The 24,471-nt window shown below is 39.7% G+C and overlaps 1 protein-coding gene across 1 annotated transcript in view; it reads right to left on the bottom strand.

Moving 5' to 3' along the window:
* The window catches only part of myt1lb (myelin transcription factor 1-like, b), a 169,522-nt gene that overhangs the window by 60,003 nt on the left and 85,048 nt on the right, over window positions 1-24,471 (bottom strand). The window contains exons 5-7 of the mRNA XM_079633122.1: window positions 19,742-20,154; window positions 15,880-16,439; window positions 12,538-12,979 (exon numbers count right to left, since the gene is read on the bottom strand). Coding sequence (XP_079489248.1) covers window positions 12,538-12,979; window positions 15,880-16,439; window positions 19,742-20,154 — 1,415 coding nt within the window. The remainder of the gene's footprint in view (window positions 1-12,537; window positions 12,980-15,879; window positions 16,440-19,741; window positions 20,155-24,471) is intronic.

The following is a 24,471-nucleotide window of genomic DNA, read 5'->3' as shown; positions in this document are numbered from 1 at the left end:
CAACGCTGCATCGTACTGTGGTAGTTAAGCAGCGAGATATGTCGTTGTTCGGGAAACGCACCACAGCATGGGGATTTTTTTTTTTTATGTTAAATCGTGATTTTAACGGTAGAAGACTGTAAAAATGCTACAGTGAAAATGTCCTTATTATACGGTAAATAACTGTGATAGATCTAATGGTACAATTAATGTGATTTTACTGTAAAATACCGTTCAATTTACCATTTTTGAAAGTGAAAAAGAACAACTCATTGTATAATTTACAGTGAAAAAACGTAAATTGACATTCGCACAATTCCCTGCGTGACACTTCACATTTGATGTATTTTTGTTGAAATAACTGTTTCTTCGTAGTTTTCTTAATTTCTTTAAGCAGTTATGTACACTAGGGTTTTATGTTACATTTAATGTTGTTAAATTAATGTTTATTGCATTTTTTTTTTCATGTGTGTTACCATGATGGTGTTTAATGTGTGTGTGAATGACAATGTGCAGCTTCTTTTTGTTAATAGTAACTATCTTGTGGAAGAGCTGCTTGTGATGAGCTTTGATTGATCATGTGAATCATCACTGCTTTGATTGTCGGTTGTCAGGATATTACAAAGGTACAAAACAGATATTAAAACTTCAATAGGTTGGTAAATTAACATTGTATCAGATAATGAATTACAGTTTATTACTGTAAATTGTAAGTTAAGTCTGTAAAACCTAAAATGTTGATACCGTATTTTATACCATACATTTCTGGCAACCACAGCTGCCAGTGTTTTACCGTAATTTAACAGGTTTTTTATTTTTTTTATTTTTATTTATATCTGACAATCTAAAAATGATAAGCACCTTCCATTTTTTGCAACTCTTTTTAAAAAAAAAAATTTTTTCAAATCAAATTATTTTTCCTCGCTACTATTCGGCATGTAGCATGGAAATCTGTGTTGCATACATTTCGGATATACACTATCGCACTAAAGTTTGGGGCCAGTAAAATACAGTATATCATTTTTAAAAAATACTCCTATAATACTCCTTGTTAGTGTATCTCTTGTTAGTGTATATCTTGTTAGTGTATATCTTGTTAGTGTATCTCTTGTTAGTGTATCTCTTGTGTTAGTGTATCTCTTGTGTTAGTGTATCTCTTGTGTTAGTGTATCTCTTGTGTTAGTGTATCTCTTGTGTTAGTGTATATCTTGTTAGTGTATCTCTTGTTAGTGTATCTCTTGTTAGTGTATCTCTTGTGTTAGTGTATCTCTTGTGTTAGTGTATCTCTTGTTAGTGTATCTCTTGTGTTAGTGTATCTCTTGTGTTAGTGTATCTCTTGTGTTAGTGTATCTCTTGTGTTAGTGTATCTCTTGTTAGTGTATCTCTTGTGTTAGTGTATCTCTTGTGTTAGTGTATCTCTTGTGTTAGTGTATCTCTTGTGTTAGTGTATCTCTTGTGTTAGTGTATCTCTTGTTAGTGTATCTCTTGTGTTAGTGTATCTCTTGTGTTAGTGTATCTCTTGTGTTAGTGTATCTCTTGTTAGTGTATCTCTTGTGTTAGTGTATCTCTTGTGTTAGTGTATCTCTTGTTAGTGTATCTCTTGTGTTAGTGTATCTCTTGTGTTAGTGTATCTCTTGTTAGTGTATCTCTTGTTAGTGTATCTCTTGTTAGTGTATCTCTTGTTAGTGTATCTCTTGTGTTAGTGTATCTCTTGTGTTAGTGTATCTCTTGTTAGTGTATCTCTTGTGTTAGTGTATCTCTTGTGTTAGTGTATCTCTTGTTAGTGTATCTCTTGTGTTAGTGTATCTCTTGTGTTAGTGTATCTCTTGTGTTAGTGTATCTCTTGTGTTAGTGTATCTCTTGTTAGTGTATCTCTTGTTAGTGTATCTCTTGTGTTAGTGTATCTCTTGTGTTAGTGTATCTCTTGTGTTAGTGTATCTCTTGTTAGTGTATATCTTGTGTTAGTGTATCTCTTGTGTTAGTGTATCTCTTGTTAGTGTATCTCTTGTTAGTGTATCTCTTGTGTTAGTGTATCTCTTGTTAGTGTATCTCTTGTGTTAGTGTATCTCTTGTGTTAGTGTATCTCTTGTGTTAGTGTATCTCTTGTGTTAGTGTATATCTTGTTAGTGTATCTCTTGTAAGTGTATCTCTTGTGTTAGTGTATCTCTTGTTAGTGTATCTCTTGTTAGTGTATCTCTTGTTAGTGTATCTCTTGTGTTAGTGTATCTCTTGTGTTAGTGTATCTCTTGTGTTAGTGTATCTCTTGTTAGTGTATCTCTTGTTAGTGTATCTCTTGTTAGTGTATCTCTTGTGTTAGTGTATCTCTTGTGTTAGTGTATCTCTTGTGTTAGTGTATCTCTTGTTAGTGTATCTCTTGTTAGTGTATCTCTTGTGTTAGTGTATCTCTTGTGTTAGTGTATCTCTTGTTAGTGTATCTCTTGTGTTAGTGTATCTCTTGTTAGTGTATCTCTTGTGTTAGTGTATCTCTTGTGTTAGTGTATCTCTTGTTAGTGTATCTCTTGTTAGTGTATCTCTTGTGTTAGTGTATCTCTTGTTAGTGTATCTCTTGTGTTAGTGTATCTCTTGTTAGTGTATCTCTTGTGTTAGTGTATCTCTTGTTAGTGTATCTCTTGTTAGTGTATCTCTTGTGTTAGTGTATCTCTTGTGTTAGTGTATCTCTTGTGTTAGTGTATCTCTTGTTAGTGTATCTATTGTTAGTGTATCTCTTGTGTTAGTGTATCTCTTGTGTTAGTGTATCTCTTGTGTTAGTGTATCTCTTGTGTTAGTGTATCTCTTGTGTTAGTGTATCTCTTGTTAGTGTATCTCTTGTTAGTGTATCTCTTGTTAGTGTATCTCTTGTGTTAGTGTATCTCTTGTGTTAGTGTATCTCTTGTGTTAGTGTATCTCTTGTTAGTGTATCTCTTGTTAGTGTATCTCTTGTGTTAGTGTATCTCTTGTGTTAGTGTATCTCTTGTTAGTGTATCTCTTGTGTTAGTGTATCTCTTGTTAGTGTATCTCTTGTGTTAGTGTATCTCTTGTGTTAGTGTATCTCTTGTTAGTGTATCTCTTGTTAGTGTATCTCTTGTGTTAGTGTATCTTGTTAGTGTATCTCTTGTTAGTGTATCTCTTGTTAGTGTATCTCTTGTTAGTGTATCTCTTGTTAGTGTATCTCTTGTTAGTGTATCTCTTGTTAGTGTATCTCTTGTTAGTGTATCTCTTGTTAGTGTATCTCTTGTGTTAGTGTATCCTGGACTAGATCTGCAGAGGACATCTCTTCCTGATGGCTGTTGGCTGTGTTTCAAATAGAGAGAGCACAGGAGAGCGAGTGAGTGAGTGAGTGAGTGAGTGAGACAGTGAGTATGCTACTGTTACCACTGATTAAAATTTTAAGGATGGAGTAACCTAGTAGCAGGCATCATGTTGCCTTCTGTATCACAGTAATCTCGAAGCAGACAGGAATAGCATGAGAGCATGTGAAAGACGTGGGCTCAGTTTTAGGCTGAGGCTGAAACAGAATGCAGTGCTACTCGAACCTTTGTATATGTGCTTGAAACAACATCAACTTAAGTATTGCAATATTGGTCACAAACACACATGAATCTGGGTGAATATCATGAAATGTTTTGCATAAAGAAAATGTATTTTATGTTCTTTCATTTCTTACATGTTCTCCCAAATTCTCCAACAAAGGAGAAAAGGCATAACCTTTTTGTGCATAAACATACAGCTTACAGAGGAGGAAACATGAGGAAAAGTTCCATTTAGTTTCATTGAATAATGAAAAATGTCCATAAAACCCAGAGAGGATCATGCTGATCCACGTCCATAGATGGCAGTGCAGCGTCAAACGCCATTGTGGTCGACAGTGTTGGTACTGTAGCTAAACTGCTGAATGCACTGGATTGTAGTCATTTGTACTGTAATTTATTACAATAAAGATAACTAATGAGAATCGTTATTGAGAAGAATAATGAGGAACAAAACTCTAACATGTCCTATCACATTACAGTAAAGATGTTTGGGAGGAAGATTGTCAGGGTCCGATCACTTCGTCGTGGTTTATTCTTGTCTTGTTTCGAGTCGTGAGACGTTATACTTTATGTGCGGAGTGTGGTGTTCGGATCCTGACACTGTTGTTGTTTTGTCATGTTTGGTGTGGGCACATGGCTTATCATGTTTGTTTCTATGTGCCATGTGCTCAGTCCTGTCTATTGTCTAAACCACTCCTCCTTGTTACCTGATTATTGGTTTATTTGCCCCGATTTTTAAATAAAATAGCATTTAAAAAATATTTTGTGTAGTGCAAAATCAATGAATACTAACTTAATCTTTGAGTTTGTAAACTTAAACAATGAATGTAATTGATTTCCTCAATTCTTTTGAGTTTATCTTTGAGACCAATCTCTGCTCTGATTGGTCAGATGGCCAAGTCTGTTGTGATTGGTTGGCTTTACTCTGATTGGTCAGATGGCTCAGTCTGTTGCGATTGGTCTATTCTGCTCTGATTGGTCAGACGGCCCAGTCTGTTGTGATTGGTCTATTCTGCTCTTATTGGTCAGACGGCCCATTTTGCTCTGATTAGTCAGATGGCTCAGTCTGTTGTGATTGGTCTATTCTGCTCTGATTGGTCAGACGGCCCAGTCTGTTGTGATTGGTCTATTCTGCTCTTATTGATCAAATGGCTCAGTCTGTTGCGATTGGTCTATTCTGCTCTGATTGGTCAGACGGCCCAGTCTGTTGTGATTGGTCTATTCTGCTCTGATTGGTCAGACGGCCCAGTCTGTTGTGATTGGTCTATTCTGCTCTTATTGGTCAGACGGCCCATTTTGCTCTGATTAGTCAGATGGCTCAGTCTGTTGTGATTGGTCTATTCTGCTCTTATTGATCAGACGGCCCAGTCTGTTGTGATTGGTCTACTCTGCTCTGATTGGTCAGACGGCCCATTTTGCTCTGATTAGTCAGATGGCTCAGTCTGTTGTGATTGGTTTGCTCTGCTCTGATTGGTCAGATGGCCCAGTCTGTTGTGATTGGTCTATTCTGCTCTGATTGGTCAGACGGCCCAGTCTGTTGTGATTGGTCTATTCTGCTCTGATTGGTCAGATGGCCCAGTCTGTTGTGATTGGTCTATTCTGCTCTGATTGGTCAGACGGCCCAGTCTGTTGTGATTGGTCTATTCTGCTCTGATTGGTCAGATGGCCCAGTCTGTTGTGATTGGTCTATTCTGCTCTGATTGGTCAGATGGCCCAGTCTATTGTGATTGGTCTACTCTGCTCTGATTAGTCAGATGGCTCAGTCTGTTGTGATTGGCCTACTCTGCTCTGATTGGTCAGATGGCCCAGTCTGTTGTGATTGGTCTATTCTGCTCTGATTGGTCAGATGGCCCAGTCTATTGTGATTGGTCTACTCTGCTCTGATTAGTCAGATGGCTCAGTCTGTTGTGATTGGCCTACTCTGATCTGATTGGTCAGATGGCTCAGTCTGTTGTGATTGGCCTACTTTGCTCTGATTGGTCAGATGGCCCAGTCTGTTGTGATTGGTTTGCTCTGCTCTGATTGGTCAGATGGCCAAGTCTATTGTGATTGGTTTGCTCTGCTCTGATTGGTCAGATGGCCAAGTCTGTTGTGATTGATCTACTCTGCTCTGATTGGTCAGATGGCCCAATCTGTTGTGATTGGTTGACCGCTTGCAGAATGTGGCGTCGGTTTTACTGAATCAATCTCATCCTCTGGAAGTACATGTAAAGAGGGCTTTCTTTCGCAGTGCAGAAAACCGCGTCTTCTCGACATGTCAACAACACAAACCAAATTCCTCCAGTCTCAGCTACAACTACAGAGTTTGAGCGAGGAAAAGTAGATGTTGTTCACCAGCAGTCAATGAAGACCACAGGCTGGCTTTATGCAAATTTGTCATAAACCTACGTAAGTTTATCTGCACTTTGATTTTTTTTTTTTACTTTTCAGACCTTTTACATTCACAAACAGCTACGTATATTACACACTACATGATAGATAATGTCCGAAAAAGCCTAATCGGGGCACTTTAAGATAATAAGCCCTGAATCCTCAGACTATTCTGCAGCCATTTCAAAGAGAGAGAAAACAAACGAGCGAGGGAGAGCGAGCAAAGCCAAGCTGAGCGGAATACATATTAGAAAGTGCTGGATATTGATTGTGGCTCCGGACAAGCCATGCTTTGCATAGCAAATGGCCCCCATTACCATAGCGTCTGTGGATAATTAATGTGCAGTCAGTGGTCCTGTCGTTTGTTATCGGTCATACTGATACTGTTCAATTTCCATCTCCGCCTCATGCCTTCTTTAAGGAAGAGCTCTTTCCATAACTGTCAGGCCTCCACACTTTTTATAAATCATAATGCCCCCTGGTTAGGCAGCGTCTGCCGCTATTTCTGCCATGGCGAGATGCTATCGCAGTGTAAAAGCCAAGCATCCCTCATTATTCTGCCATTAGAAAGATAGTGTCTGCCGTGCATGCCGGCCGAACGTCCTTTCATGCGTGCTGTCAGCCCTTCCTCATCTGGACAACGGCAGATGAAAGTTTGCATGTGTTTTTAAGGGTTTGTTCACCCAAAAATGACAATTCTGACATCATTTACTCACCCTCATATCATTTTAAACTGCATGACTTTTTTCTGTGGAATACAAAAGGAGAAATTTTTAAGTGTCTGAGTCAGAGGTTTCAATTCAACGAAAGCATTTAGTGACGTGTCGTCATTTTGAACCAGGGTTATTATATAGTTTTTAAGGGTGCTCCGATCGGGCGCCTGATCGTTATTGGCTGATAATCATTTGATATAGTTTGATCGGTGGTCTCTATAAAGGCAGATCAGAAGAGCCGATCAGATGAAGCAAAACTTTCAAAACAATTTTTCTGTGCGCTGCTAAAATTTCTTCACTACATTCACAGGTCTGGCAGTTCACAATGTGTCTGAAAAGGACAATAAATCGACAAAGTAATTGCACAGACATTGCACCGACAACAATCCTACATTAACCCTACTTTCTGTGCGCACATTCTGAGACAACGGACAAGTGAAGTGAACTTTGGGCTTCAGGTTCAAACCTAATCGGTGAAATACATGTTAATGTATACATGGAATATGTCAAAATCCCTGCTTGGTGAGTATTCTCAGAAGCACAGTCTGTTATGTCTTAAAGAAACACTCCACCGTTTTTTGAAATAGGGCTTATTCACTGACTTTCCTACATTTAGATAGGTGGGCAAACGCATTTTTGTCTCAGTGCATGCATTGTTTTAGTTTGGCAAGGTCGCCGCTAGCTTAGCTTAGCATAATGAATGGAATCCTTTGTTGTCAGCTAGCATGTCCTGAGTAAAAGTGATAAAAAAAACGAATTACTTCTTGTGGCCTGCGTATTCACAACAAGTACAAATAGCGATGCAGATTAAGACTAGGCGATTTCCTAGGCAGATATTGACTATATTGGGGTGAAGCACAGGCGAAGCACTGCTACTTGGGCGCAGAGATATCACGCAACACCTGAAATCCCACAACTTCCGTCAACATACTGGTGTGAATAGTAGCTGGATATTTTTCCTACAGTAGAGATTTTGTGAGAGACGAAGAGGGTGACTTCTCACAGTCAAGATCCAGAACCATACCTCTATGAGCCAGAGTTTTCAGAAGAGGAGCTGCGTGCTTTGGAAATAGAACGACAGGAGGAGGATGTTGCCTGTGCTGTGGCGAGTGGGACAACGTACTGCCATCGATGACTTTTTTTTCCGGTGCAATAAAGTAAACTGGAAAAAACGCTGCACGCGGAATGGACCCAATGGACAGCTGTCCACAGAGTAAGTGATTATTTTCAATTACCATGTTTGCTGTAATTTCTCAAAATAAACTCAAGCCAAAAGCGAAGATACTCGGTGCAGGTCACAGAGAACCAATGTTGACGTATTTCAGGTGTTGCGTGATATCTCTGCGCCCAGGTAACAGTGCTTCACTCTAATATAGTCCCAAGTCAATATCTACCTAGGAAATTGCCTAGTCTTAATCTGCATCGCTACTTGTACTCATTGTGAATACAACGGACATGCTAGATGGCAACAAAGGACATGCTAGATGGCAACAAAGGATTCCATTCATTATGCTAAGCTAAGCTAGCGGCGGCCCTGCCAAATTAAAACAATGCATGCACTGAGACAAAAATTAATTTGCCCACCTATCTAACTGTAGGAAAGACGGTGAATAAGCCCTATTTCAAAAACCGGTGAATAAGCCCTATTTCAAAAACCGGTGGAGTGTTCCTTTAAGTGAACAGTTGGGAAATAAAACCGCTTATGTAACAGTACATTGGATCCCTGCATTAGGTCTAAAAGGGATCATTTTCATTTTTCAAGTCATCATTTACTCACCCCAGTGTTGTTCTAATGCCATATGCCCATCTTTATGGACCACAAAAGGATCATTAAAAAAAAATGCCCCGCTCACGCTCGTCCATATAACGGCAGTGAATAGCGACCAGCATCAAGCTTTTTAGAAAAGAACCAAACGTATCACAGAATGATCTTGTGGCGTATATTCCAAGTGTTCTGGGGGTTTGCAATCGGGTGAAAAACAAACCGAAATTGAATGTATTATTTAACGAAATTCTTGACCGTTGGTCTTCTGTGCAAGGCTGCACGGCGTGAGTGTTCATGAGTCTCTATTAGCGCCGCAGTTCACTCCGATTCGCCCAGAAAAAGCAGACACTGTGAGAAACTTGAGTTGTTTGGCCAATCACAACGCACTGTGTCAGCTGGCCAATCAGAGCACAGAGTTTTCGGAAGGAGGGGCTTTGTAGAAATCAGAGCGTTTCAGACAGACTGGGAATAGAGGTGCTGCAATAATGTACAGAATGTGACAAATAATGTGTTTATTGAACACTAAAGCATGTTAACCTATTCTATAACAAAATGATGACCTTTTAAAATAGCATCACATGGCCTCTTTAAATGCCTGCTTTGTGATTATGTATGACATGAACATGCAACGGTTTTGTGGATACAATAATCCTTCAATCTTGGAATAAACCAGGAATCCTATTGAAACTTTCTCAGAATAAGCAGCACTGTCTAATTTCCCAGAATGTTTCTCCGTGCCGTGATCTCCAGTGCCAGAGCTATATTTCCATGCAGAGGTTTATAAATAGGCAGCATGAGCACAGGCTGTGTCCCTGGGATGAGATTTGCTGTTCTCCCGGCCGTGCAGATCGCCATTACTTATGCCTGACAAGCTTAGCCTGTGATGTGGCCATGCTGGCCTGTTTGAACAACATTAAGCCACTGCTGTTTGCACTGCAGGCATGGGGATGTTTGAGAAAGCTTGTCCCGGGGTCAGTATGGGATCCTCTCTCAGAGCAAAGGAACGCAGAAGAGCGCTGAACCTGTCCACTTAAACTGACCTATCTGCTCAGGGGATGTTAAAAGAGTAGGGCGATATCATTTTATGTTTAAAGGAGCAACTCACACAGAAATTAAGTCTTCTGAAGCCATACAATAACTTTAAACCAACTTAAACTGTTAAAAAAAATGAAAATAGGAGTCCCAAATAAAATAAACAATGTTAAAAAATTTTTTGATTGATTGAATAGGTGAACATTTTCATTGAAGAAAACTCTTTAAAGATAAGCCCCGACATACGTTTACAAACTTCTGTTCATTTAATGATAAATATATGGCAGGCGGAGGAAGACCAAAGTCACAAATCTTACAAACTACTTTCCAAAAGCACTGTTGGTGCTCAGTTTGCCTAATACAATGAAATAATGTCTTTTGGTTGTACATTTTCCACAGATCTCTAAAATATGTGCACTGTATTTATTAAACATTTGCATGCATATTTTCAATCTTGCTCGGTTTGAAATACTATTGCTTCTCACCTGTCTGTTAACCACATGCAACATGCCAAGTTGAATGAAGTTATGCTGGTCTGGTCCTCACACAAAGCATATGGCTTCTGTCTTTTTTTCTTTTTCTTTTTGGAGCTTGACGGCCCCTGCAAATGTATTTTGTCATTGCATGGAAAGAATTGCTTTAAATTTCTTATTTTGTGTTCCATGGAAGAAAGGGAGTCATACAGTTTGGAACGAATGAGGGTGAGTAGAAGAAAATAACTGTAATTACATACATTGTTGAAGGTGATGATACTAATTTTCTAAATATTCTTCCTCTCAGGTTTCATCCTAATACATTAATTTCCCCTTACATACAGTAATGTTATAATCGCATGCTATTATTTCAAGTCTTTGTTATCATTTGGGGTGTTTATGGGACAGTGCAGTGGAGAAGGAAAATGTGAGTGTAAATTGGTAGCATGTGCACTAACATACTGATAGTCTTACTAAGACAAATAATGCAAAACACACATTAGGTGTTGTATTAAGCATAAGCAACAATTGTATGGAATAAAATGGTGATTTTTTACTTTTTAGCAGTAATGCTGCCCATACACTAAATGACTTTTAAAGTCCTCTGATAGCTACTCTTAAACATAACTGTGGATTATTCACAACTGCCTGTCATTGCCGATGTCGGTTCTCTTAGATCGCGTCTTTGAAAACTCACACATTATTTATTGTAAATAAAACAAAGATTATTGGAGTATATTTCACACACACAAAAAAAAATCAGATTTCTATTTAAAAATTCCATGTTTAATTCAATATTACAAAGTGCAATAATCCTTTACTGAAAAAATATTTTTTTTCAGTGTAGCAATTGTCACTCATGCAAACAATTTGCCTGTTATTTCTGGCTTTTGTCGGTGAGCTCCCTTAATTTTCGGGGAGAAGAAAATCAGGGTTAAAAATGTGTATTGCATGAACAGCGTGAATAAATGCGGGTCTAAATATAATTGGAGAGGGTATTATTTGCATTCATTAGTTAGTCATATCACTGACTTGATTAGCTTGACCCCAAAGCAGAGGCTCCACCTTTTCAACATTTATTTTGTACTTCAATGAATCAGGACAATGAAAGTGGGTTGTCCTCTAAAGCAGTGCATTTCAAACCTGTGGATTTCAAGGGCCCCCAATTGTCCACAACAATAATTGAAGGCTTGATTTTTACTTGTTTTAGCCTCTTTTATTGTTTTAAGTAAGTGTTTTTAAGTGAGTAATCTTGAGGCCCCCTTGGAAGTTTATTGAGGCCCCGTAATGCGCTGGTCTCTTGGTTGAGAACCACTGCTCTAAGGCCCTGATAGGGCCCTATTTAGGCCCTGATATACTTCAAGCAAAGCCCAGGAAATAACTGATGTGATGTCATATTGAACAACATCAGGGCAAAATGAAGTTTGTATTGGTCATTCTAAACAGCTTGCAAAAGTTTATTTTTTGATAAACACCTTTGAACTATCATTGGTTCATTGGTTCCTTCTTTGAGGTGGAAATCTTCTCCAGTTCATTTCTTCTGTTCAGGGGTACGTTTCCCGTACAACGACATAACTCGCTACTTCACTACCACAGTACGATGCATCGTTGAAGAAATCAACTAGCTAGTCACGACTGTTTCCCGAAACCATGTTGTCGCAAATTGGTCGTTCAACCACATTAGTTTATGATGTCACGCAGATGGAGGAGTAATAACTTCTTTTAATTAATCTGTTTGAGATCGAATGAATGCTAGATGTTTTGCTATAAATTACGAATCTGACATCTGAGCACTATTCCTCATTTTTCTCAGTTATTTTGCTTTTTTTCCAGATTCAATCATAGGCCCGTTCTTAAGTACTAGAGCACGTTCACACATGCGCACTCTTCAGAAACAACGCTTTAAATCTCTTGACAAACTAAACACGTAAATTACATTTGTATATATTCTAAATAAAAGACACAGACTGTACTGAATGTCAGCTTGCTTATTTTGCTCTAGATAAGGATTTATTGAGTCCACATGTCATGCAAACAAAAACCTCTGCTTCTAACACAGGTCGAGATCTGTCGTTCCAAACACTTTGCGAAGATGTTTGTGAATGTTCGTTAGATTTCGGGAAACACCATTTAGTTGAACTGCTGATAACGTTGGCTCTAGTATAAGCTATAGTTGGCTAACACACCCCAGTTCAGTCAAAGTCAAATGCGAGAACAAACACACTGGAGAGCTGCTTTATAGTAGAAGCTGAAGGTGTAACTCTGCAACTGTGACTGACAAGGTGCGACTGACACTGTTTTTTCATGTTTAATACTGTAAAGCTGCTGCTTTAAAGTAATCTGTTGTATAAAGTGGCATACAAATGGACGTAACGTGACTTGACCAGAGAGGCGAATTGCAGAGCTGGTGCAAACATGTTCACTTCACTATGATCAGGTGCTTTCTTAACTGCTGTTTTCTCATTTTTGTGGCGTTTATTTTGTTTTTGAGAGGAAAGCACACAGCACACACATTATGCATCTAAAAGGCACTCTCAGTAAAGCTGCTGCTCAGGTGTTTTGAACTTCTTTTTACTCCCAAGCAAAAAACAATACTTTGCCTTAAGTATATGGGGTACTTAACTCTAAAGACAAATGAGTTCCAGTACTGGTCATGTTTTGTAATATGAGTTTACCTTTAAGGTAGTAAGGCTTCTTTAGGCCATCGTGGTGCAGACGGGCCTTCCGCTCCTCGGCACAGCTGTGCCTCAAACCGTCCTCATGCAAGCGCAGTCTATCTCTCCTGACTGCTTCCGACGCCATTTTGTCCCGCAAAGCTTTAGTCCGCTCCGTTTCCAGCGCTATGGCCTTCTCCAGCAGTGACAGGTTGCCCTTGGTCATGTCGAACACGTCCTCCGAGCGGTCGGACGTGACGGAGGTGGTGTCTTCATCGCAGTCCTGGAAGCACTTGTGCTCTGCGGCGCAGCTGGAGAAAGCCTTGGATCGAGGGCTGAGCTGCTCCTCGAGCTTCATCAGGTTGACCATGTCGGAGTAGTTTCGCTCGAGGACACGGCACTCCTCATGAGTCTGATGATGCTGCTGCTGCTGCTGAGCCTCTTGGTAAAGATGATGAGCCTGCTGGTGGGGATGCAGATCATTACCAGGTTAACCGTTAACTGACAGAAACAATTTGGACTGATTAATGCCCCTGCTGAAAAATCCAGCATAAGGTATGTTTTGTATACTGGGACCAGCACGGTATGCTGGTTGCTGGTTCCAGCTCAGTTTTGCTTGAGAACTGCTGGTCCACCAGCTAGTCCAGCACTTTTTGTTTGTTTGTTGTGATGTCTGTGATTGTTTTTGATTGTGTAATGATATGTCGATAATTTAAGAGAGTCGAGGTTACTCCCGGGACTCGGGGAACCAGCCAAATTTGGGCTCTATACTTGGGGCGTGGGTGGGTCACTAGGAGACCACCACGTGCCCAGAGTATGGAGTTCCAACTCGGCATGGTTACAGAGATACGCCGCTTCACTCTGGTCCACCTACACTCTGGTCACCCTATCTTAAAGGAGAACTCCGGTCAATTTTAACATTGAGCTCAATTTTTTGTAAATTTGGAGTGCTGTCAATACAGAGAACAGCGACAAAAATCGGTGTTGCCTACAACGTGTTATCCTATTTTTAAAATTTACACCCTATTGACTTCAATGGGGAAAATTTAAAAATTCAAGTACCATAGTACTACGGAATACCATAGGAAGTGCTTGGAAGCACTTCGACTTGGCGCAGTAATATCTTCACTCGTGAAAAATCCTCTCATCGGCCCCCACTCTCTCTCCCAGAAGATATTACTCCGTCAAGTCGAAGTGCTCCCAAGCACTTGCTATGGTATTCCGCCATACAATATAGTCATCCATTATACACGCTTAGAAAAGCGCAACGTTTTGTTTTGCGTCACCGTCCTAGGTCGAATTACACTACTCGAGTAACTGTATTTAAATAGGGAAAACGTGGAGGTGTTTGGTAGCTTCTCTGCTTGGCCCCTATTGAATGAACTGTGCTATCAAAGTGTCGCGGCGCGCCAGAGCGATTAAGTGCACGCACTGAGACGAGAGAGGTATGTATCAACTCGTCTTAATTAAGTGAATAACATAGTTTAATATGAAAAAACGGTGGAGTATCCCTTTAACATGTTGTGTGTTTACCCGCTTCGGGGAACCAGGGATTTGGGCAGACCTGGAGACCCCACCCCCTCTGTCCACTTACACTCTGGTCACCCTACCTTAACATGTTATGTGTTGTCTGTGTTATATACGCACCTACGGTGGATACTGTCTATCCATCCATCCATCCATCCATCCATCCATCCATCCATCCATCCATTCATCCATCCATCCATCCATCCATCTAGACCAACATACGTATAAAGTAATGATACAAATTTTAAAAGGAAGTATATGGCCATGTATACACTTCAGATAAATTTAGTTGTCACAATAAAATCAAAATTGAACATTCCTATTCTTTCATGGAATATTGCAGTATTTATCATAAATATCCACATCATTATTTTTAATAATCCATGTGCCTTGTACTCTTTAATCAAAATAACTTCCCCTCCCTCTTTCATTGACGTCACTTCTCTTCTCTGATGATGTGTTTACTGGCGTGAGGGCGGGGCAACCTGTCAATCACATGAGATCCACCAATAGCAAACCACAACCATCCAAACATCCAATTAATTCTCATGTACAAGACTACATTTGTTCTTGATCGAGAAGCTCTTTCACTCAGATATATAGAGAGGTGCATTGCATATTATACAGTACATATTAATTTTTTCCACTCTATTATGCATTTATAACAAGATGTTATGAAGTTTAAACAATGTTTTCTCGTAATAATGAGCTGCTATAGTGTATTTTTTCTCGTAATCACAACATATGTCATTAATAACAATATGCTTGTCACGTTATAACATCAATAGATCATAACAATCCCATGCTGTGGGTACTGCAATTGATACAGGCTACAGGAAAAGTTATTTTACAATATTATTCGAAGCTTCCACTTTTCGAACGCGGACTGTGATAAAGATCTTTTTCCCACCGTGATACGTCACATACAATATATGTAGTTTAAGCAATATAATATTTCATTATAATAAGTAAATACGTCGTTTTAATTACATAGTATCTCATTATTATGATTAAATATATAGTTTTAACAACATTACATCTAGTTATTAATACATATTTGAGTGAAAAAAACAAACAATATGTATGTGGCAGCAATGTGATATATACGTCACAATATCGAAGAAAAGACTATCGCAATGTCTGTCTCATGCCGACTTCAAGACAAGTGTTTTTATAGTTGGAGAGACTCCTTTGCTTAGGTGTGGACTTTGTGCTTTGTAACTTTGCAGATTGTTTACATGCACAAACTGCTATATTACACACAAAAAATTAAGTAAAAAAAAACATTATATGGACACTTTAATCATTTTACACACACAGGAGTGAAAACCTCATTTTACCAATCTCAATGAACTCACGAAAAATTGAGATAGTGACACCTGCATTTACCCAATTTTACCCATTTTCATCTAGCACAGTGTTTTGGTAGAATGTCAAATATTTAATTCAGTCAAATACAAATTATGCAATATGTCAAACCTTTAACCTGAGGGAAATAAAATGTACCTAGGGAAACAGTTTAAAAGTACTCAAATTGTGCAGGAAAACTGTGAACTTTGCAACCCTGCCAATGTGTAACAATCCTCAATGTGTTGTTGTTGTTTATGCTGCTATGTGCCAATATAAAAATAAACCCCTTCTTATAATGTTTTTTGTTAGTATTTTTAATGTGTCACAGGCACTCGTCCATTCTAATTTGATATAATTCTAATTTCTACATCATGAACTCTTAATTCTATACAATTCTAATCTAATCTTGTCAGTTAATGGTTAATGGTCGGTTAGCGTGCGTTCACTATCATTGGTTAGGGAACAACTCTAAATGAACATGCATACCTGCTGGTTATTGTTGAGCCGCTCGGATGGCTTGGTCTCGCTTAGCTTGCGCGCCAAGTCAAAGCACTGGTTGCGAAGACACTCCAAACTGCTCAGACAAACTTCCTCGTCACTCTTCTCCCCCATCTGACCAGCAATGGCGGCTCTGCCGTGGATGTTCTCGGCCCCGTCGTCCTGGTACGGCTCCTCGTGGAGGTTTTCTGAGAGCGTGACCCCGTGACCCTGAGCCAGGAGCTTGAGAGAGTCCACAGTCTCTCTGACCACATCACTGTTCACATCCAGACTCAGCTCACCTTTCCTTGAGCCCTCCTCATCCTCATCATCTTCATCGTCCTCTTCGTCTTCATCCTCCTCCTCTTCCTCTTCTGCGCTGTTTGAGGAGTTGCTGTTCATCTCGGACTCGGTCATGGCCCGGTAAGCAGCATCCTCTGCGATCTTGCCCAGGTTCAGCAGAGATTTGGCCACCAGTTCATCATAGTTCTCATATTCTTCGTTGTTGTTGTTGTCCTTCTCCATGCAGGGGCTTGATCTGCTGGGACTGCAATTCATATGGTCACTCTCTGTGAAAGACAAGCAAATGTTTTCATACCACAGTAGCAGTTAAACTGAGAGCCTAACACTTGTTTTTTTTTTTTTTTTGCATTGTAGTGTGGACTGGGAAATCGGAGGTATTTGATCACGTTTAACAACGTTTTAATAACGTTTGTATCCGGATTAATGTAGACCTGGCCTTAGAAATTGATGGGGACAAGAACACCTCCACCCCCCAATTAGGAATGGCCAAATTGTCCCACAAAATTGTATGATCTAAAAGTAAGATAATAACTTACAAATTAAACAAATTACAATCAATATTTCATGCCTCACGTATTTATGTAGGCCTATTTGATAAGTAGCCCTACAGTAAAAGTAAGTGTACCATGACCAATCAATCTATGCATATTCAAAATATTAACTACTTTGCATAATATAAATATTGGTAATGATTGAACATGTCGGAATGATCATGTACAACCAGCCTGTAATTTTTAAAATCGTCTTGCAATAATGAGCTTGTTAGCTAAACTACAGCACTGTTATAACATTACAAATGAAAGCCTTTTCACACACACATTTTAAGTAATAATTAACATCGTAAATCTAGCTTTTATAAAACGGATAGTTCCAGTCCTTGATTCTGGAATTCTGGATTCTTGATTCTTGAGCCGCGTTCGAAGCCGTTGTAAATTACTCAACAAACACACACCTGTGACCGCATTACATTAGTGTTACAGCGCAACTGCCGTCTGTGATTCTTTGTTGCTGCATGTGTTGCTTAGCAACCTCTTTGGAACTACATTGCTTGGCGGAGGAATACATGTGTTAATAACGTTATATTTTTGTTGCTGGTGTTTATTTTATGAATAAAATAAACTCCGCTCCACGTCGTGCCTAACAACGCCCCTAAGCTGTTCTAAATCCACTGTAAAACACGACTTTAAGGGGCTTATTGCTTTAATATATATAGAACCATCTTGGACAATGTTGCCAGGGAAAATATTGATTATCAATATGACAATATTTGAATGCAAAAAAAATGTTAAGTGGCGATAAAAGATTGAATTATTATAATACATATTAATTCCATGTAATGATTTTCTCAATATTTATGAGTGCAACTGTTCATGGTATATATTAGTATTGAATCATTAGCTTAGCTACATGCTAACAGCAGAAGGTTAGTCAAGTGTGCAATGCAGGATTGGCTGTTAATGAAGCTGCGCCTATGAAGAGCAAAATCAGTAACTTATAAGGTTCTAATTTAATTAACATGCTGTCGACAACTGTTCATGTAGTCAGCTCACTGGGTTTTGAGACAAAGCCAATATCTTAGGTAAGAAAACAGCACAGGAAACAGGGTTAATGCCAATACACGTGGGCGTTTGATTGTTAATTAGACTAGAAGGCTCTGTCAGGTCTGATTGGAGAATGAGTGGAGGGAGTATGTGTGTGTGTGTGTGTGTGTGTGTGTGTGTGTCTGAGACACATCTCACGCCTAGTCCCTTATTTAACAGACATTCTCAGACCACCAGAACTGAGCCACCAGCTCAGACAAATACTGAAACCATTTGTAGGCAACAAGAATGGCATCTTGTGTACTATTAAGTTAAGTTGGCTTTGTTTAGCAAACAACCTGTGCCCATTCAGTCTAATATAGATAGATACTGTATATAGAGATAGATAGATAGATAGATAGATAGATAGATAGATAGATAGATAGATAGATAGATAGATAGATAGATAGATAGATAGATAATATATAGTCGTACGTTATCTGTGTTTCCCAAACCTCTCATGAAGGACTCCCAACACTACACGTTTTCTTTGTCTCCCTAATCAAACACGCCTAATTCAACTCATCAGCTCATAATCACATGGGTTAATGAGCTGATGAGTTGAATCAGGCGTGTTTGATTAGGAAGACAAAGAAAACGTGCAGTGTTGGGGGTCCTTCAGGAGAGGTTTGGGAAACACAGCGTTAGATAGACTATACGTTATAGATAGATAGACTATCATGATGGTGCAATAGCCTTGTGGGCAGCGTACTGTCAAATGCCACAGCTGTGCACAAGGCAACCCTAGTTCGAGTCTAGACTTGAGGTTCAGGTTTCTCAAACCAACATCATTTAGCCTCTAGTTGCAAATTGTGGCATGTTGCAAAGCATTCAAATCTCTTGTGTTTTTATTAGTGACATCATCAGCGATTAGTCGATTTCAACTCGACTTTAATCACAACAGTCGACTTAAAAACTCTGCGGTTGATCAACCCCTTGCATCATGTTATGATTAGTAGCAATACATATCTTGATGCTCTCTACAAGACTGTAACCTTACACAGTATTTCGTATTAGGAGTAACTGTAGAACCAATAGTATTTGTTGTTCAAATTAAATTATGGAAAATATATATTGTCCGAAATGTTTCCTTGAAGTCCCCCTGCAGTGAATAATTTTATCCCTTAAAACTCAACTTTGATCACCAAAATGACATTAAAACGTTTTTTTTACTTGAAAAAAAATTATTTGTGCCTTAAAATAGCTTGAATGTAACTCGACACCCTTGCCTAATTTAGTATACGTGTTCTATGAATATGTAAATGAGCCCCGCCTCCACTCACTCACTCAGCTCAGAGATCCACTGGTTGACGATCACACGTTGATCTGATTGGTTACAATGTAATTTGTGACGTCAGAAAGACCGAGACTGGCTTTGATTCACTGCCGTTTTTAGAAAATACTAAGCAATGGTGTTGACTTATGAATTTGCACATGGTTTGTCTCAAAGCATATTAAAAACACCACATAGACATATAAACAACATTAAAAACTTTATTTTCACCACGGGGGACTTTAAAGTTTTGAAACTTGTTTTTATCAATCTGAATGTTGCTCATATTTGAGGGCATTGGCCCTGCCAGAGCGCTGCACTTCAAAGCTCACCTTCATTCGGAACTGAGCACCTCTGTTTTGAGAGGGCTGTTTTTAGCCTGATACTGAGACCATTGAAGGTCATCGCAAAATCATCCAACTGCACCTCAAATTACGGTGACCTTCTTTTAAAGATGCCTAACTGCCAAATCACCTCCTCTACCCCTCTGGAGGCTGAAATACTCACTTCACATTCAGGTCTGGTTTTGTTTCTAAACCTGAAAATAAAGCATTCTAATGTCAGATTAACCCTATAAAGCCTATTGTATTAGATTTGATACACACATTTCCAAGGCCTCCAAAGTGATCAATGCTTTACAGGGTTAAAACTGGGAGCCAAATTACTGCATAACTAATTCTCTGTCCACCTTTTATGGATTTATTTGTGCCCTCACCTATTTCTTGAATTTGATCCTCATTCTCTTCCTCATATTCCTCTATCTCATCCTCTTCTTCATCATCTTCCCCCTCTCTTTCTACTCCTTCTTCCTCTTCCTCCTCCACCACTTCCTCTTCTTCCTGCTCCACCTCTTCCTCTTCTCCATTAATCACTTCTACCTCTTCTTGATCATATTGTTCCTCGTTGTCTGTATATTCCTCATCTGCTTCCTCTTCATCGTCCCTTTCCTCTTCCTCTTCCTCCTCCTCTTCCTCTTTTTCATCCATCTCCTCCATTTTGTGTGTTCTGTAGCATTTCTCCATTGACTGCTGGTCTACGACTGTTAGAAAGACCTTCCTCTTGGCCGAGGGCTCCAGGGCGTGAGTCTCCAGGGGTTTTCTCTTCTTGGCGACGGGACAGCCATACACACTGGACATGGAGAGATAAGAAAAAGGCAATTAGCAAGCTGGCTTGTGAATTGCTGGGCTTTAATACAGTCCAGCTCACTTAAGACCAAGGTACATAATGTACGGCACACAGGCTGAAGGAGTTTTGAATTGGGACAAATATAGTAGGCTGCATGCCAAATCATTTAGGGGTTACACAAGTGGAACAATCAATAGACTTTAGTCAGGGTAGACGACAAAACTAATTTGCAGTGAATGACAACAAAACCGTGAGACAGTATATTTAAAGTGTCCACATTGTCAGCGGCCTTCGCTACACTCTCAAAAAAAAAAGTACAAAAGCTATCACTGGGGCGGAACCTTTCCAAAAGGTACACTTTTGTTTATTTTAGTTACTAATATGTAGCTTTTGTACCTTTTTTTCTGAGAGTGTATGTTTCACCCGTTTCACTTGAAACTGGCCTCACTTAAAATAGAGCCCCATCCCATCACACCACACACACCTGGGTCTGAACATAACAGGGGCTTGAGGAAAAAATACCCCAAAATAAGCAATACCACATGAGCAAGAGTGATGATATCTCGAATATAAGCAGCACATTTTATACAGTTCAATAAACGAGTAGTTAATATTAGGTGACTTCAATTTTAGACACTATCCCCGGGGTTCACAGACTTTTAGTTTTAACTGAAAGCAACTTGCAAATCTTAAAATATGTCAGTGCCATTATTTTGTTTCTAAAGCACGTTTATAAAAGCTACTAAAAGTCCTAATTGAACTAAGACCTAATTCTGGCTTAATCTAAGCCCTGTCTGTGAAACCAGGCCAAAATTGTCCATATTGAGTGTTTTTGCTCTATTTTGCCAGTGAAAATAGTTCCAAACAGTAGAGCCATTGCATGTCTCAGTCAGAGCAACAATTTTAGTTTCGTTACTGAATGAATCTGCGTTTTTGAACTACTCAGTCTGTTCGATTCAACGAACAACCTACTCATAAAGACAGTAGATACTTGCTTTGTCCCTGAATGAATAAATCAGCCGATTTGAAGGAATCATTTGACAAAATTATCTCGTTAAGACAACAATTTGCCACCACCTGCTGGCAGTTATAGTATCATTTCCATTTTAGCTTAGGGGCTGAGAGAGAGACGAAGATTGAATGCTGTTTTTGCTTTCCATCATGATCATAAACAATAGTTCTGGTTAAAGAGATAGAAAGCATTTATAAATAGACTATTAAGAGTGAAATATGATATAACGTTTGGGATCCCCATGAAAACGCCACTAGTGCTGCCACCTTCCAGCACCTAGACAAAAGCCTCCTGATCACACCGCAATTTGAGGAGGAGATGGGACAGGGCTTAGCCCAGAGAAGTCACGGCTGTTCCACAGGACCACTGAGAGAGCGTACCTATCGAGGAAGGAAGGTACTCTGCGGAAGCCACATCCTGCCTCTAAGGAGGTAACATGTGGAGAATACACATATGGACTGGGCGGAAGACCGGGCAGAACAACATATGGAATGTCATTGAGGTGGCTCCAGCCTATAACAGGGGGGAGAATCAACCAGCAGTGACGGGCTCGCCGCAGAGAGCCGTACCGTGTAAGAATACACATATGGGACTGCCGTAGGGATCACAACATATGGACCCAGCCTAACACAGGTTCCACCAGTGCATATGAGTGATAGGCCTGGCTTCGGACGTCCCACCATGTCTGTTGCCGTAGGGTATGGAGGAACTCGACAGGGTTCGGCCAATAAGGTGAGCAAGGAGCAAGAATTGCGCAAGTATCCGGTCCATAGGAGGGGAATGGCACAGCAAGCCCACACTTTGAACCAGGCTTACAGTGAAACTGGCTTCATGTGAAGGGAGCCCACGGGAAGCAGAGGTTCAACACATAGGGTAGTTCTCTAGCAAACGTTATAGGTGTCGCCAAGCCCTTAACTCTATTTAACATCTGTTCAGCGAGGCACTCTGTGTCAACGCCTAGGAGGGTGCAATACTCTCACTACCCAGGAGCTCACCACCCAGGTGGGCATGTGCATCTTGGGAAAACTTTGTCACCAAGATGAAGGCAACCACATTTAGTGAGCCAACCTCTGCTTGGAAACAGCCTTCCCTTCTGTTGGTCTCCGTAACAGGCAAGAGCTGGTATGAGGTCCAGGCTTTGCATTCTGAGCACGTATAACTGCAATGGAGCGGACGGACAGAGAAAAGCCAGGGCTGGGTCTGCCTCCTCCGGGGCAGCGTTTGCAGGCTCACCACCTGGTCCCGTAGGAGAGGTAGGAACCTTGGGCAACCTTCTCAGATTTCATGAGACTAGTCAGCCCGAATTCCAGGCACGATTCGTTGACGGTAGTGTTAATTTTGTCACCTATTTTTAATTTAGTCTTAGTCTTAGTCTTGTGCCAAATGTCCTTGTTAGTTTTAGTCATATTTAGTCATTCACATATCTTTTTTTGTTAGTCTAGTTTTAGTCGACTAAAAGTCTCATAATTTTAGTCTAGTTTTAGTCAAAAGAGAACTTAAGGTATCTTAGTCAAGTTTTAGTCGACTAAAAGTCTTTTCATTTTAGTCAAGTTTTAGTTAAAAAAAAATTCTTCTTTTTTTTAATAACACATTATTACTGAGATTATTTCTGATTAACATTTCAGTAAAAAAGTGTTTCACATATCTCAAATATTGGTAAAATGTCATAATTACCTGACAAAATACACTTGTTGAATGATTTTTGTTGAATGCAACTGTTAAACATGTCTGGTTTTCAATTTCTGATTTAGGAGACACGTTTACAAATGATGAAACTGTTCTGTATTTTATTTTAACCATCACAATTCAAAAGCTGGGTCCCAACAGACTCCGACTGAAGTTACAAAGGCGCGGGAAGAGGTTTCAGGGGGTGCTGAGTTTATTCAGTCACCACTTTTGAATAAGAAACAATATCAAGACTATAAAACTTGTCAAAACTCCGTGAATCACAACAAGTGTATCGTGGGAACACTCGTTTAAACAGCGCATACACTCGAACTTGACTGCACATCACATTTTTGACTTTATTGATACTGCTTTTAATCGTAATGCAAAGGTCCGGTTAACGGGACATAACCTAAAGAAAAGGGTTATTAGTCTGTCATGTACAATAAAAAAGCCTGCGCAGCGACAGGAAATATAATTTAACACAAAAAGCCTGTAGTGCTAACGTTAGACAGTGGACTTGCGCTCAGGATTGTTTTTTTGTTTTTTTTGAGCTGCGTGTGGACGAATTCTTTCTACGCACACACACCATTTTATGTAACAATCTGTGTGTATGTTTAAATTTTTTTTTTTTTTAAATGGCTTGGTCGAATTCTAATGTAGAATGTGCTTCTAACACACCGTTGCCATGAAAAACAGAGCGTTGCCATGGATCGTTGCCACACAGGATTCTAACCGTAGACGGAGCGCATTATTTTCTTTAGTGGAAGCAATACAATCGTAACCTGCATAATGTATGTGCCAAAACAAACACCATAGCTTCGTAATGTTACTTGAGCAACAGCGCGAACTCATTCGGAATATTTTAAAGGCGTACAGCTGATGAAAAAGCAGAGACGATTGTAGACGAAAATGAAGAGAGATTTTATCTTAGTTTTTATTTTATGCAAAACATTTTTGTCTCGTCTTTTTTCGTCAACAATAATGCATGTTAATTTAGTCTTAGTCAGCGTTTTTGAACAGTAGTAGAGTCTCGTCATCGTCTCGTCTTAGTCATGGAAAAAAATGTCGTTGACGAACATATTTCGTCTCGTCTCGTCTGACGAAATTAACACTAGTTGACGGAAATGCGTACAAGTCCCTACCCTCTAGATAAAAACCAAGCAAGCAGGAAAACTGTTTCTCTAAAAACAGGATTTTTAACTTACTGCCTGCAGGGCTCAAGGGAGGTCTCTGCAGTGCAGTAGCACCAGATATAAGTCCCAAGAGGGTAAAGAGGGGGCGCAAGGCCCTTATTCAGCTCCTTGTTCCCCTCAGGAACCTGATGATCAAGTCGTGCTTCCCTCGGATTTGTATCCACTGCATCATGATGTGCGTCAATACAGAGGCAAGAACATTTTGAGGTGGAGACAGCCCTCACTTCTAACCATTAGCAGGAAAGAAGCACTGAAGTGATCGAACACTTTCGGGATCTCATCAGGGAGAGAAGACTCAATTCAACGAATAGGTTTCACTTCTAAGGGGGAGCGTGCCTCATTGAGAGGGTGCTCCAACAGAAGGTCTAAACATAAACATATTGAGGCATAATCATATTGAGGTAGTAACCAGAACCTCCGCGTCCCATTCCTTTTAGAACCAGACCT

The sequence above is a fragment of the Phoxinus phoxinus genome, assembly GCF_949152265.1.
Source record: "Phoxinus phoxinus genome assembly, chromosome: 13".
Lineage (NCBI taxonomy): Eukaryota > Metazoa > Chordata > Actinopteri > Cypriniformes > Leuciscidae > Phoxinus > Phoxinus phoxinus.
This window is presented reverse-complemented; position numbering and strand designations above follow the sequence as displayed.